This window comes from Gadus morhua, chromosome 13, assembly GCF_902167405.1.
Source record: "Gadus morhua chromosome 13, gadMor3.0, whole genome shotgun sequence".
NCBI lineage: Eukaryota > Metazoa > Chordata > Actinopteri > Gadiformes > Gadidae > Gadus > Gadus morhua.
This window is the reverse complement of record NC_044060.1, coordinates 27,350,914-27,367,086: the sequence shown is the minus strand read 5'-3', so window position 1 is coordinate 27,367,086 and position 16,173 is coordinate 27,350,914. Positions and strand designations below refer to the sequence as shown.

The following is a 16,173-nucleotide window of genomic DNA, read 5'->3' as shown; positions in this document are numbered from 1 at the left end:
TAAATAGGAATGTATGAAAAATAAAAAATAGGGGGACGAAGGGGGGCTGGGGCAGGGGGGCAGAATAAACACAAACACATGGTAAGAAAAATAAGAAAGGGGGATCCTTTGTGGGGGGCTGGGGTGGAGGTCATGTAAGGGGGCCTTTGGTAGGCGACGGCAGCCTGGCCGGGGAGCGCCGTTCAGCAGCTCCTACCCCCACGTCGAGGAACTCCGGACCGGGTCCAGGGGACCGGAGGCCGGGGGCAGGAGGCGGTGGTCCAGCAGGTAGGGTGAAGCGTGGCAGCACGGCTCCAGGGGCGCGTTGTGGGAACAGCTGGACCAGAGGGACCGTCCAGAACCTCTCTGAGGCGAGAGCGCAGCGCGCTCACCGTCTCCGGGCGCAGGCGTTGGCCGAAGTGGCGTTGAGCCCAGGCCAGGGCCACGGTGAAGTTCGGGCGCCAGATGGGTTCTGGAAGGAGGAGGAGAGCACCCACCTTCTCGTCCACCGCAGCCTTGTAGTGGTCCCGGAGCAGCAGCATGCTGGTGTACCGCCAGTTGCGCGCGTCACCGTCAATCAGCTGGGCGGTCGCAGCGTTGGGGACAGCAGGGCGAATGGAGACCCTCAGGGACTCAGCTAGCCTGGCGACGACGGGAAGGGGCTCCGGGCCCTCGGCGTTGGCGAGGTGGTGAGAGGCCTTCAGGGCCGCCAGGAGTCTGGGTCGTCAGAGAGCTGAGCAGCCGGGGCACGCGGCGCCTGCCTGGGTGGAGGCGGACGCGCAGACCCAGTGCGCGCCGCACTCCGGTGGTGACCGGAGGTCGGGGCCGGTCGCGGGGTCGTGGGTCGGGACGCGGATCAGGTGCAGCCCACGTGGAGAAATCCATCAGCGGTGGGGGGTAGTGGGGGTCCCGAGGAGTCCGCCTGCGACGTCCCCGTTGGACCAGGGTCCACTCACCGTCATGTTGAAGGTGGTTCGGTTGCATGTTTCTTTTCGAATAGTTCGAATTCGAATTTAAACGGAAAGTATCTAAGCTATACTGAAATAAACTAAACTGAACTGTAAGGTAATGAGACAAGTGCGATCCAGCCAATAACCGATTTATTTGGAAATTAGGCTGCTGTGGGCATAGTACTACGTTTCGTCAATACAATGACTTCATCAGGTACAAATAGCATAGAAACAGACCGTATAATGGAGAATCCAGACAAGCCGTGGTTACAAACACAAATGAGAGACAACGAAAACAAATATTTTTATACAGACATGTAGGAGGGAGGGGGGGACTTGAGGTCTGGGGCAGAGACATCCAATAGGGGGCCAGGGCATCAAAACAATTTCAAATTTAAACATGAAAAGCCAATGGGGGGGTCAGGTGAAGAGCAAATGAGAGGTCAGGAGGGTAAACAACTTTAAAGTTTGAATTTGGGCCAATCAGGGGGTCGAATTTCAAAAGTAATGCTGAAGGAATGCAACATTATATCACTTTTTCTGTGTTTCTCCAGGTCACCAGCAGGTGGAGCCCGGAGGATCGTGGTGTCTGCACCAACCGGAGCCGCCAGCAGGGCCTGCTAAGTCGCCTTAAACCGGGTGGTGTTAAGGAAGCAGAGATGACGGCCGTAATAGAAATAATTAAAAACACAATAAAATAATACCGTTGTATCGAATTATTGCAGTGTGGGGGTCAAGGTGATACAATCCAAGGGTAAAAAAATATACAAAAACATAAAAGGCAAAATGTACATTAATGCGACCGTGATGCGGGTTCATACATTAAAAACATCGATTTTTACATGTATATATGCATTTGAAAAAATGTATATAAACATAAAAGAAGAGGGAGCAGCAGGTAAGTGGGGGAAAGGGGATAAGTGAGAAGGAGGCATGGAATGGGGGGCACGGGACACTGATAAAGGATAAAAATAAATAAAAATATGGGCCTGGATGGAAGAAGGAGCCGAGGGAAAGGTCAAAGGGGAGTCGGGAGGGTGAATCAAATTGTAATTACAAGTGGGGACGGTAATAAGGTCAAATTAGACCGTTATAAAAACGTTTTGATGTTATTGTACTTTAACGTTGCAATACCACCATACATCCAGGAGATGGAGCATGGAAAGCCGTGGCGCTGGCGTTAATCTGGGTCACCAACAGGGGGTGCAAAGTGACGCCGAACAATAAAGGTAAATATTGTGTTCGTTTAAACAGGGTTAATGCATTAAAGATATTGTAGTGGCAAAAACAATCCTTTTGGTTTTCCAATAACCTTTCCTATTAATTGTTTCAAACCACCTGGAGAAAGCGGGCACAGGGTCAGACTCGCGACCCAGATCCAAAAAAGTCCAAGAGAAGAGTTGTTGCTGAATGCTTGTCGATATTTATTGTAAAGGAAATATAAAGTACAAAATAAAGTTTGCAAATTGCTTTAGAGTTCAGCGTTCTCGCAGGCCAAGCTCTATCGCGGATCCAGGCCGAGGTCAAAAGACTGTATGCTCGGCACGCCTTCTGCCGCTCATGCGCTATGCTCTCCAATTTACTGAGCGGCACACTCTGCACACTCTCCACCTGTAGAGGGAGCAATTACGTAGCTACGAAAAGAGAGAAATATTAAGTAAATTATGAAAACAAACAAAACTCAAATGCGGCTCCTACACACCGGCCCCTAATTGTTCTCTATAGAATCAATTAAAAATAATTACAAAAAAGGAGCCAAAAATCAATATCTCATATTACAGAAAAATATGTATACATATATACATTACGTCCCCTAATGGTGGTCTTTAGGAGGCAATCCGACATTGGTAAAGGGAGGTAGGTCAGGTAGGATTCGTTCTGCTGGCAAATCTGCCATCTTCTGCTCACCAACTTTGCTCCTTGCACGTCGACACACAACGCATCTGGAAAGCACCTTTCTTGCTACTGAGTTTGCCTTACTAATCCAATATTTCTTGCGGAGCTCTGAAAGCATGTGGTTCCTACCACTGTGACCGCAGCATTCATGAATGTGTCTTAAAAGAAGAATTGAAATGTGTGAGTCTTTAGGTAAGATGCAGGGGTGTTTCGTTTCAACAGGCATAGCAAATTTATGCAGCCGGCCACCTACTCTTAAGATGCCTTCATCTAGCACAGGATCGAGCCTACAGATCTTGCTGCTCCTTTTCACTTGAGGTGGGGTCATTTGCAGTGTTCTAATTTCGGCTGGGAATGCTTGCCTCTGAACATAAGAGATAACTGATCTTTCTGCCTGTGAGAGATCTTCCACTGTGAGTAACTGTCCACTGGGTTTGGTCCTGAAAACCTTAAGTTTTGGGCTCACCTTTTGGCTGTGGGAGCGTGTGGTGACTTGATATGAGGGAAAGTCCTTTTCTTTGACTCTCAACATCAAGGATTTTTTCAGCTTGAGGTACCATGCCACCGCCTTAAGCAACTTCATCCAATTTGAGAAGTATGAAATAAGCTGGTCTGTGGGTGTTTCAGTGTCCACCACTGCTGTAAACACAGCAGTGCTTCTCCTGACCTCTGGATCATCCTGTAACACTGAGCCCAATGTCTCCACCTCTGGCCAGCTTTCCTCAGGCTTCCATAGGAACTCTGGGGCATGCATCCACCTCCTCTGCTCCATGAATTTGCCTGCACTCAATCCTCTTGAGGAATCGTCGGCAGGGTTGTCCTTTCCTTTTACGTATCTCCATTGAGACGGGTTTGAGTTGTCCCGAATAAGCGATACCCTGTTCGCTACATACGTCTTAAATCTTGCAGTATCACTTCTAATGTACTTCAGTACAGTTTGGCTGTCAGTCCAAAAAGTGGAGGGATTTAAGGCAACATGTAGTTCTCCCCTTAGCATTTTGTCCACCTTTACCAACGATGCTGCAGCGGCCAGCTCCAGCCGTGGAACGGTGATGTTCTTCAAAGGAAGGACTCTGGATTTTCCCTGGAGAAAAGTGACATGTACAGTGTCCTGCTCATTAGCCTGCCTGATGTAGCTCACTGAGCCATAGCCACTCTCACTGGCGTCTGAAAAGTGGTGTAGTTCTGCACGTTTTGTTGTACCATAGCCTTTGGGTATCAGACAACGTGCAACACTGAAGCTTTTTATTTTGTCTAAACTGTTTGTCCATCCTGTCCACCTGTCCACTATGGCTTGGGGCAATGGCTCGTCCCATCCCAAGCCTTTCTGGCAGAGCTCCTGTAGCAGCTGCTTGGCAGGGAGAATGAGAGGAGCAAGAAAGCCGAGGGGATCAAAAATGGAACTCACAACAGACAGTATTCCTCTGCGGGTATGTGGCTTCTGGCTTAAATTGATGTCAAACTGGAATTTGTCAGAGTCCACGCACCACTGCAGTCCCAGGGCCCTTTCAGTGGGTAGGCTGTCTTTGTCAAGATCCAGTGTTTTGATTTCCTTGGCCCTATGTTCTTTCGGGATAGATGCTAAAACTGCTCTGCTATTGCTGACCCATTGAGTTAGCTGGAATCCCCCTTTGCTGCATAGTGCAGTGAGGTCCTTTACGAGCTGGATGGCTTCGGACTCTTTGGCCATTGATTTCACACAATCATCCACATAAAAGTTGTGCCGGATTGTTTCAGCTACTTGAGGGGGGAAACAGCTTGCATGGTCATCGGCAGTTTTTCGCAATGCAAAACTTGCACAACTGGGGGAGGACACAGCACCGAATATGTGTACAAGCATACGGTATTCTTTCGGGGCTTGACTGGTGTCACCTTGAGGCCACCACAGGAAGCGCAAGTAGTCCCTTCCTGACTGTTCTACTCTAACCTGATAAAACATTGACTTGATGTCCGCCATAATGCCAATGGATTCTTTGCGGAATCTCCAAATGACTCCGACAAGTGAATTGGTCAGATCCGGACCCTGTAGCAGCTCTGTGTTGAGGGATACGCCTTGGTACGTAGCTGCACAATCAAACACCACTCGAAGCTTCCTCTTTTTGGGGTGGTACACCCCGTGGTGTGGTATGTACCATACCTTTCCCGGTGCCTGTGTGAGTTTTTCCTCTGGGACTTCCTCTGCATACTTGTTCTCAAATATGTCATTGAGAAATGCTACATATGACTGCTTGTATTCCTCATCCCTTTTCATTTTCCTTTTCAGAGCTTGGAGGCGCTGCTCTGCAACCTGGCGATTGTTGGGCATGCTGACTTCAGTTTTCCTAAAGGGCAACTTGAGGTGGTAATGTCCGTCTTGTAGGACCGCCTCATTGGCTATCTCTAAAAACCTTTTGTCCTCAACTGACATTTCGGTCTTCTCCTCAGACGCTATCTCACTGAAATCCTGATTGTATTGTGAGATCAGAAGTTGCTCAAGATTTGCGACTGATATCCTGTTCACAGTCACGCTCTCTGCACTGCCATCGGCACTTCTCAGTGGCCCATTTACAACCCACCCCAATAAGGTTCTAACTGCATAGGGGCCCCCACCTTGACTGTTAACAACCTCCCATGGTTCAATGCATTTTGGAGCATTTGTGCCTATCAACAGCTCCACTTTTGACCTAATGCTGGGAAGCTTGACTTGACTTAGATACTCCCATTGAGCTAAGTCTTTCTGCTTGGGAATGTTGTTTGTGGTAACTGGCATTTCCTTCTGAGTGAAGAGATCAGGAAGAGGTAAAAAGTTATTGCTGTACAGTGCTGAAACTTCAATTCCGGATACGACATTAGTTGGAACAGATTTTTCTTGATTCATTGTGCGTAGAAGGATGTGTGTTTTTCTACCTTTCAGATGGAGTCGAAACATAAGGTCTTCGGAGCAGAACGTGGCGGAGGATCCAGGGTCCAGGAGAGCGTACACCTGTAACACTTCGCTGCCCTTTGCTGCCTTAACCTGAACTGGGACAATGGACAGCACACTCTCTTGGTCTCCGGCCCCTATATGGCCACATAACTCTGCTGATGCACTACCTATCACATCAGCGGGTCTTTCTGTCCTTTTGGTGGTACTATCTTTTGCCTCAATATGAAGGACACTTGGGTGAGCTTGCTTACATGTCTTACAGCTGAGACGCCTTTTGCAGTCTCTGCTAATGTGGCCTGTGGAGAGACAACCAAAACATATGCCTTTGGCCTTTATAAAACTGAGCTTGTCTCTGTGTGCTATCTTTACAAAGTCTTTACACAGGTCTAATGTGTGCCTTGAGCTACAGAACGGGCAAGGAAGGTTTAATTTTGTCTCACTTTGGGCAATAGTGGCAAAACTACTGCTAGGTGACTTGGAGATCTGTGTGACAGGGGATCTAGCCTTTCCTCTGCTTGCTGGATGATCTTGAAGATCACCAAAGACTGGATCAGCTGCTATCCTGGCTTGTTTTTCAATAAAGCAGACTAAATCTAAAATCCTTACTCTACGACCACGCTGTTCTTGCAGTTCATACGCCTTGTTACGCCATCTTTCCCGGAGTTTGTATGGTAGCTTCAGCACAATGCTTCTCATGTTGGATATCGTGTCCAGCTCCTCCATGTACTCCATTTCCTCCATGGTGTTGCAGCAGCTCCTAAGGAACAAAGCATACTCCTGCAGTGGTTTAGAATCCTCAGGTTTTATTTGGGACCAGGATAAGGTTTTTTCCAAGTAAGCACAAGTGATCTTGTATTCGTTTCCAAAGTTTTCCTTTAGTAAGTCCTTTGCTCTCTGGTAGCCTCTATCTAGAGACAAGTACTCACAGCTCTTGACTAACCTTTGTGCTGGGCCTTTAGTGTATTGAATAAGAAACTGCAATCTATCTTTATTGCTATCAGTTTTGCTTTCAATCATGTTTTCAAAGGAGTGAATGAATGATTTGTATTCAAGAACTTGTCCATCAAAGAATGGAATGCTACCTTGTGGTAGTGTAGACAAAAGTTGCTGTTTCACAAGAATTCTTGTTAATTCACTCTGATTCTCCAGAACTCTTATCATATGACTTTCCTGTGCTGAACTGGGTGTAGGAATTTGCCAACGAGGCACAGCGGGCTCAGGGACTGGGATTGAACTTGCCAGTGACTGGGGAATGACAGGGGGAATGCTGTGAACCGAGGTTCGCTGTAGTTGTGGCTGGATATCACTGCTGGCCCTGGGCTGGACAACAGGTCTGCTGTGATGTCTATCTGGACCTAAATTAAGAAGGGGGAATTGAACCTGAACACCTGGCCTGGTCCTAACCACTGGGGATGTCCTGTCCTGGAAATAAAGTGAACTGTCAAGCTTTTCATCCAGTGGTACATGTGTGACTGATGCTTCCATCTTCAGTTCATCTGCTTCTGCACCTATCACAGGCATATGAGCTTTAACATCAGGCTGGACAGGTTTCTTCATTTCGACTTCTTTCAAATAGTTAATTTTAGCAGTAGCAGCTTCAATTTCTGAATGCAACTCTAAAGATTCTCTCTGCCTCCTTAGAATATGCTCCTGCTCCTCAATTGCATGCATTTCCTGCAGCTTTGCAGCTTTAACTATTAAAGCTACTCTCTCTGCCTCTGCACTAATGCGCAATGACGCAGACGATGTATGTGACCTAAATGATTGTGCATCGATATCCTGAACATCAGCATTTGCATTCTCAAGTAACTCAGGAGGAAGAGATTCTTCTACTTGTGTGCCAGAAGAGGAAACTTCAATTGTGCTATGGGAACTTGGGTTTTCTATCGCTGAAATCCATTTCTCAACGTTAGCAATAAAAGCAGTTATCTGTATGCATCTAGGCTGATACCATTGTTGGTGGTCTTCGTTGCTTGCTTCCTCGTCTAACATTGGAAGCATGCACGGCTTTGAATTCTTCAAGGAATTGATTAAACTGAATCATGTTCTGCTTAATTTCATAAAGATATTCCGGACTAGTCATTAAATCATTTACAATGTTCATTCTTCGTGTTACATGTGACATTTTCCCCGCTCTAGACGAGCGCAATTGCGCAACAGAGTCACTCATGTTACTCGCCAGTGTCATTTCTTCTTCGTCAGAATTGGCCATTATTCTCAAACAATACAGTTCCAAAAAACACAAAGGGTATTCCTCTTATTGCAGTAAATGCAAAAGTTCTCAAAAAACGTAGAAAAACATCGAAAACGGTCGTATTATTTCACAAAAATCGAAGTTCATCCATTCGGGTTCGGCCGTCATTTCACCGCTTTCAATTGTTTGGCCATGCTTTAATAAACAAATGTTCGCTTTGAAAGCGCATACCTCCAACGACGTGTTTCTTTGTTTGGCCAGCTGCGCGTTCAAGCCGCGTCCTTTGTCTTCGGTTCGCGCAGTTCCAACACAAAACTTCAATAGAAATCCAAAAAAAGGGAGTCCTCCGTGAATTCGCAGCAGGTCCTTTCGAATTCACAGCAAGTCTTTTGACGAAATGTAGTAGCAAAAACAATCCTTTTGGTTTTCCAATAACCTTTCCTATTAATTGTTTCAAACCACCTGGAGAAAGCGGGCACAGGGTCAGACTCGCGACCCAGATCCAAAAAAGTCCAAGAGAAGAGTTGTTGCTGAATGCTTGTCGATATTTATTGTAAAGGAAATATAAAGTACAAAATAAAGTTTGCAAATTGCTTTAGAGTTCAGCGTTCTCGCAGGCCAAGCTCTATCGCGGATCCAGGCCGAGGTCAAAAGACTGTATGCTCGGCACGCCTTCTGCCGCTCATGCGCTATGCTCTCCAATTTACTGAGCGGCACACTATGCACACTCTCCACGTGTAGAGGGAGCAATTACGTAGCTACGAAAAGAGAGAAATATTAAGTAAATTATGAAAACAAACAAAACTCAAATGCGGCTCCTACAGATATATTAAAGGAAGAGGGGCAGCAGGTGAGTGGGGGATGAGGAATAAGTAAATAAAAGGATGACAGGGAAGGGGGGCACGGGGCATATAACAAAAAATACCAAATAATAACAGTGGGTGCAGTGGAAGATCATATTAATATAATATTGTTATTAATAATAATATACATATATATATATATGAAAAATAAAAATAGGGGGACGTAGGGGGGTCCTGGGGCTGGGGTGGGGGGGCAGAATGAACACACATACATGTTATGAAAAATAAAAAATGGGGGGACGGAGGGGGGGCCCTGGGGCTAGGGTGGGGGGGGGGGCAAGAGTAAAAACACACACACATGATGATCATCATTTAGGCCAAACGGGGCTGTGGAGGAAAGCCTAAAGATCCACCTTCTCTCAGCAGCTCTCCACTGGACCAGGGACCAACCGACATTGGTCTCTAGACCGGACAATGAAAAGTCGTTGATATGATGTGAGATGAAGTGAGTATACAGCCGTTTATCGTTTGTTCCTTTCTGAATATGGTAAATGTGTTGGTATAACCTCTGTTTGATAGTAGCTCCCGTTTCGCCCACATAGATGATCCTGCATTGTTTGCACTGGATGGCGTAGACGACATTGCAGGAGAGTAGTGTGAAGGTCTGCGAGATGGGGGCACCGGCTCGACAGTTGAAGATGTACTTCAGGTGCTTTGTTGAGTGCCGTATGGACTAGCATGTCCTGCAGATTTTTATTACGGCGGTATGACATTAAAATTTTAAAAGAAGCGAGTGGGGCGGTTTGAGGTTTGGCAGAATTAAAATGTTGTTTTATAGCTTGCTTGAGGGGGCCTAGTTGTCGCGAGAATGTTGTAATGAATGGAATTAACCTATGTTCCGTGTTCTTTTTTCCAGGGAGAACGGGCCGGCCTGGCTGGAAGAGGGCGGTCACTTCCCCTTTAATAGTCCGAAGAAAACGTTTGGAATAGCCGCGGGGTCTAAGGGCCTTGAAAAGGGTCCTGGTGGCCTGCTCTACGTGGTGGGGTAGAGAGCAGATGCGGTGGAAACGGATTAGTTGTGACTTGATGATGGAGCTGAAAGTATGCCGGGGATGGTAGCTGGTGTTAAATAATAAGGAATGCCTGTCCGTGTCTTTAAAATAAACCTTGGTGGCTAATGTTTTGTGTCCATCCTTCGTCTCTGTGAAAAAAACTATCGTGTCAAGGAAGGGGACCTGCTGAAGATGGAGAGTGTGTTTGAGTTTGATACGGGGGTGGTGTTAGTTGAGGATATATATAAAGTGGTTGAATTCCGTTTCGGATTTGTCCCAGAGTCCAAAGATATCATCTAGATAGCGGAAATAAATTAAGGGGCGTGACGGGCATTTAAGAAATGCAGATTCCTCCCAGTCGGCCAGATAAATGTCCGCGTAGGCCGGTGAATATTTCCTCCCCATGGCGCAGCCGCATATTTGTAGAAAGAACGATTTGTCGAATAAAAAGTCGTTAAGGGTAAGAGCGATTTCTAAAAACTTTAAAATAAATGTATCAGGACGAGATGGATCAGGTGACGAAGCCAATGCTTTTTTCACCGTCTCAAGGCCCGGGACAGTGTCGATGTTCGTGTATAAGGAATCTACATCGATTGAAAAGATAAACGTGTTATCGGGGACGGTGAGATTTTTTAACTTGTTAACAAATGTATACGTGTCCTTGAGGTAGCTCGGGTGAGTATGGGATAGGGGGTTTATATAAAAATCTATAAACTCCGCCAAATGGTACGATTCAGAGCCACAGTCACTTACTATGGGGCGTCCCGGAGGGACCACGAATGGAACAGTCCAATTCTCTGGGGGTTTGTGTATTTTGGGGAGAAGGTAGAATAATTAAGACTCTAACCATCGTCTGAGTCTCCAGGTACATGGGCTGCGTGAGAGGGCGATAGTAGATGGGGTCATTAAGTTGACGTGTCGCCTCCAGAATGTAATTAGTTCGATCCTGAATTACAATTTGCCCTCCCTTATCCGCCGGTTTAATAATTATCTCATGGCGAGATTTTAATTTGTTGAGGGCCTGTTGTTGATGGACAGTAATATTGTCCTCCCCTACAGGACGTCGAGGTCGGAGGTCACGGAAGGAACAGAGGTCCTGATCGATGAGCTGGCGTATAGGCTTCGAGATGGATTTCATGGCTGGTTCCCAGATAGACGGTGTAGTCTCAACAGGTCACGGTCTGGGAGTGACGGTGTCGGGATGAAGATGAGGCCTCGTTTGAGGATCTCCTGTTCTGACGGGGACAGATGAAGAGCAGAAAGGTTAGTGACATTAGATACTGAGGACGGAGGGGACGGCGCTGCGCCTGGTGGTCTATCTATAAATCCAGCTGAGTCAGCCAGTCATCCAGCATAGACTTCGCTGTCTCCGGAGTCCAGTGAATGTTGTCATGGGCGGTCTGGAATTTAAGTGTCGACAGTGTGTTAAGGTAGCCAGCACGTGAGTCAACGTCCTCGATATTATCTCTAATAAAGTCGTTAAAAGCCTTGACACAACGGAGTTGGGTGGCGGATAGTTTAATAGATACCGTTAAGAGGGGAATAGCAATGCCAGCCTGGGGGAATTTTTCTCTGGCTGTCCTAATTAAACGTCGGGTCACGGTGTCCTTGATTATTGTGATGGCTGTTTGTTCTCTAAGACAGTTGTTTTTGCCGATGGATAACAAAATGAGTTTAGTGTCCGGTCTGGGAGATGTGTGTCTCAGTAAGACGGCTGTTAGGTGTCTTAATGTAGCTCCTGGAAAGCTGTCTATTTGGATGTCGTCCATTTTTCTTTTTGGAATCCGGGCCAAGTTTGAATCGCCCGTGATAATTATGGGTTTTCTGATAGGGAGGGACCACATAGTGGCTTTGTGGTTCGTAGGGGGGTGTATGCAGGGCTGGTGGTAAGAAGTACTGAGCATAGAGGAAGAGAAAAGGGAAGGAGAAGTCGGGGCTTGGCGACTCGGATCTTCCCCCACTGGGGCAAGGGCAACATCAGCAGGAGTGGTCAGAGGAGGCGTGAGAGGGCAAGGGTGAATCTCAACGCAAACTGTGAGTGGGTCCGATTCTTAATTGAACCATTATTAATGATGTTTATCTTTCTCATTGTCAGGGAAGGTTCCTCCGCCTGGCCAGGTGGTGGAGAGGTCAGCGCCGGCGAGGAGGACGGCGGGCAGAGCCGCCTCCGGGTCGCGTCACCTGTAGGGGAGAGACGGCTGGGTCTAGGGGTTGAGGAAGCGAGAATGGTGACTGGGGGCTCGGGGTCCGGCGTGGGAGATCCAAGGCTCGTCTCCAAGACGCAAGGAGGGTCAATGACTGCCGAGGTGGTCCGCACCGGTGGGACGACCGGAGGCGGACGCGGCCTGGTCACTGGTAAGCGCTGTGGCAGTGGGGGGCGGCTAGGCCGCGGTGGTTGAGGGGCCTAGCCGCTCAACCAGTACAGATGTGGGAGGAAAACAGTGTTGGATTAAAGTCTTTACATTTTTAATCATATAATCCATTGTGTTCTCTTTGATTTGGTTTAAGACCAGATCGTCAGGTGCCGCCGGTTTGATGAATGCTGTAAGTTGAGCTACCTTCCTAGCCATCCCTAATGGTGGGATGCCTGTTCTAATGGATTCTTCTAACATTTCTGTGTGATGAATTGATTGTAGTATTTGAAAATAATGTTTAATTAATTTCGGGTCTAGATCGGTTGAAAGACTCGTCCCGACCGGAGTCAATTTCAAAAGAGAATGTTTCTGTGGGTCTGTGGGGTGAGTAGGCCTACCCAATAGGCTAAACCTATTTCTAAAATCATTAGCCATTTCGTTGGGAGAAAATGGAATGAAAATAAAAAAGGCCCAGGCCTATTTACAAAAACAGGAGGGGGTTTGGGAGTTGGAGTTTAAAAAGAACCAACGTACAAAAAATAAGGAAAAGATAATAGAGAGATGTAAAATCAACTAATCTAAAATAAGGTTAAAACCATAGCTTGCAAAAAATGGAGATTAAAACAATAGATGTAGTTATAACCATACGATAAACAAAGAATGTAAAATAATAATGGCGAAATAGAAGACTGTTGATCCGGTCAGCTGGTGCAATGTCTAGCTAGGAGGCATGGTTAGCTTAGCAAGGAAGCAGGATAACGTTGATTCCCCCAATCGGTTCAGTCGAGTGGTTTTTAGCTGGGAGGTAGGCTGTGCTTGGGTTAGGAGACAGGGTGTCGTTGATCCGCCCGATGGGGTTGTAGAATATCCCAAAACTGTTACAGTCCAAAGTTAAAAAAAGATGAACACGTAGATGTCTCTGTACTCACCAGCCAAAAAAGGGGGGGCCATTTGAAGGAGATTCGATTAAAACCAAAGGGAATAAGGTAATTTCCACAGGTGGTAAAAAAGAATAAAGTTTATTCGCTCCAAAATGCAGGTCAACTAAGTTAAGACAAACTTTGTTTAAAAGTAAGTTGAAAAAAACAAAGTAAAAGAAGTAAAATACATCCAAATTAGAAACTCCAAAGTTGCTAAAAAAAGGGTTAGGGTTAGGTTCAAAAGCAAAGGTCGGCGCGCCACATGCGGCGCCGCTGGGTGCACGGGCCATCATCACACAACTAACCTTTATCTCCAACCCAACCCCACACTATGAGATGATGTCCTGGAGGTATGCTACGGAGAGGCCTCCGTATCTGAGCCCCTCAGTGGTGGAGCAGCCGAACGAGGCTTCCCGGCAAGCCTCCTGGCGGTGCTGGCACGTCTAGAAAACATGCGTGCGTGTGCCATCGGCGTGACGCCGTCCGCGGGCGGGTCAAGGGTCACACGGGACCTTCTGGCGGTATGGGCGTGTCCAGGATGGCGCTGTCAGCCGGAGGGTTGAAGGTCTGCCGGGCGCGGTCGGAGCCAATGGGGCTGCCGACAGGGACAGCGTCCCGACGAGCGTTGGTCTGGGCAGACCCACTGGGGGGTGTCATGCCGGGAGACGCAGGAGCTGGCTGAAGGGGCGTGGCGAGGGTCCGGCGCCGTGGCAGGGCGGAAGCGCTGGTCTGGGCAAACACATGGGGAGGTGTCGTGCCGGGAGACGCAGGAGCTGGCGGAGGGGGCGTGGCGAGGGTCCGGAGCCAAGGCAGGACGGAGGTAGGTGTCGTTCTCTGCGGCAGGGGCGCGGCCGGAGGGGGTCTCAAGACTGCAGGGAGAGGGGGGAGAAGAGGGAGAAGGGGCGAGGAAGTGGGGAGGAACAGAGAGGAGAAGAGGGAATAGCAGCTGTTCTGGGACGGAGAGCGGTCCTTGCGGTCATCGCTGTCCGGGGCCCCGGGGTCCGGGGAGGGAGGCGGCAGGTCGGAGGAGGGCAGGGAGCCGTCCCGCAGGGCGTCCGCGGGGTCCGGGGCATCAAGCTCACGCCTGAGCTCGGAGCGGAGGGCGTCCAGCGTGTCCTGGCGGAGGCGATGGCCGTACTGGCGAGCGGCCCAGGAGGCAGCCACATCAAAGTTGCGGCGCCAGGCAGGGTCCGCAAGGCAGGAGAGGTCGCTCACCTTCTGGGCCACCGTAGCCCTGTAGTGGTCCCGCAGGAGGATGGTGGTGGTGTGTCCCCAGTCGCGAGCGTTGCCATCAAGAAAGGCAAGGGTCGCGGCGTTGGGGACAGCAGGGCGGATGGAGGCCGTCAAGGAGGCAGTGAGCCTGGCGATGATGGGGAGAGGGTCCGGGCCGGAGGCGTTGTCCAGGTGGTGGGCCGCCTTGATGGCCGCGAAGATAAGGCGGTTCTTCAGCGCGAAGTCCGGGTCATCGGAACGCGGGGCGTCCGGAGCTAGGGGTCTGGAGCGCGCGGCAGACGTCTCCGGAGGTCTGGGATGTCGTGGAGGGCGGGGTCGGGCACGGGGCCTAGGACCCGGTCTGGAGGGCACCTGGGGGCGTGGTCGTGGAGGGCCGGTAGGTAGGCCTCGGTCACGGGCGTCGGGGCGGAAGTTCTGGCACGCGTTAGCTTCGTGGTAGCTGCGCTCATCTCGTCGTGGCGAAAACGCGGACCGGTAGGCCTGAGGCAGGAAAGCTGGGGGATACGAGGCCGACTCGAAGGGAGACGGGTCCCGGGCGGGTCGTGAGCGGGCTTCCCAGTCACGTGGAGGGGGGTCGCGGGGAACCCTGTCGTGCCCGTAAGGGTCCGCGAATGACGCGTAAGTGCGTCTCATGGTATGCGGGGGTCTAAAGGGTAGACTAACCAGAGGGGGGATATCCGATGGGTCCCGGGGTCTATGGTGGCGTCTTCCGTGCTGGACCAGGGTCCAGTCGTCGCGCTGGCTCGGAGCAGGCATCATCAACGGTAGGTTGCGTGAAAGGCGAATGGCGAAAGGTTAAAAACTAATAAAAACACGAGTGGTCCGGTAAAAAGTCTGGTTTTATTTGGGTTTAATTACCGTTTATGCAGGTACGACGTTTCGTCACAATAGTGACTTCATCAGGTACAACAGAGCAAAAGCTAACCGTGAAAAATGTCCATACAATTACAAAAAAACGAGCCGCGGTAACAGTGACAGTAGTAGACGCGTACACACACACGTTCCACTGAGACACGTGTCGGGTGAGGGAGAGTAGCCGTGGACTCCGCACGACCCTGAGCCAATCAGAGTCGTGCAGGGGAGGCGGGACTCTGCGTGTAACATGCGCAGAAGCGCCGAAGGCAACCCGGGAGGCAGAGGGGCCAATCAGGTGCCGGGCTGAGTAAACAATTTCAAATTTGCGAAGATTGTATCAAAGGTCACGAATGTATCAAAATAGAGAGGCCGTCTCCCAGATGAGGGGGGGGGCAATCAGGTGTCAGGTCAGGTAAACACCGTTCGAATTTGAAAAATGTGTCAAGCGTCATAGCTAGTGACGGTCGCCCGGAGACGGGGGGACCAATCACAAGCCAGGACGGGTAAACAACACTGAGCCGTGACAATGGGTGATCCCTGCCAGCAGAGGACGCCAAAAGAGCCGATACCTAGTGGCAGTCGGGACACAAGGGGAAACACACAAAAAGCGAACCAAATGTAAACGAACGTACCAACAGGACATAAACGAATACATTGGACGGGGCAGGTGAATAAATAACAATAAACGAAATACAACGCATTAAAATGAGGGGACAAAGGGGCAAATAAACAAAGAAAAAGAATAGAATAACGCGAAAGCGTCACAATACGAATGTGTAACGCGTCACGATTCTAAAATGGCGGCCCGGAAGTGGGGGAGCCAATCAAACGCCAGAGCAGAAAGACAAGCCAGAACGACTGCAATCAAACCCAGTGGACAGCAGAGGACGCCAAACAAACCGGTACCAGGTAGCAGTCGGAATACATGGGGAACTACAAACAGAGTGAACGGGACAGATGAAATAATGCAAACAAACGTACCAAGAGGACATAAACGAATGCATTAAGCGGGGCAGATGAATAAAAACAATA

At 49.0% G+C, this 16,173-nt stretch overlaps 1 protein-coding gene across 1 annotated transcript; it reads right to left on the bottom strand.

The window, feature by feature from the left end:
* Positions 1 to 192: 192 nt before the first annotated feature.
* On the bottom strand, positions 193 to 5,978 carry LOC115557791 (uncharacterized). The gene is made up of 4 exons (XM_030375892.1): positions 3,493 to 5,978; positions 2,476 to 2,540; positions 477 to 696; positions 193 to 345 (listed from the first exon to the last, which is right to left on the bottom strand). The coding sequence occupies exons 1-4, from the start codon at positions 5,731 to 5,733 to the stop codon at positions 193 to 195; spliced, it is 2,679 nt and encodes an 892-aa protein (XP_030231752.1). The 5' UTR covers positions 5,734 to 5,978.
* Between the last annotated feature and the right edge of the window lie 10,195 nt (positions 5,979 to 16,173).

Excerpts from the sequence above, each read along its gene's own strand:
- LOC115557791 (XM_030375892.1), bottom strand. The coding sequence starts at position 5,733 with ATGTTTCGACTCCATCTGAAAGGTAGAAAAACACACATCCTTCTACGC. Across the intron at positions 2,541-3,492 it reads TGTTACAGGATGATCCAGAG|GTGGAGAGTGTGCAGAGTGT; the intron begins GTCAGGAGAAGC and ends CTCCCTCTACAG. Across the intron at positions 346-476 it reads AGGCTGCGGTGGACGAGAAG|AGAGGTTCTGGACGGTCCCT; the intron begins GTGGGTGCTCTC and ends CTCTCGCCTCAG.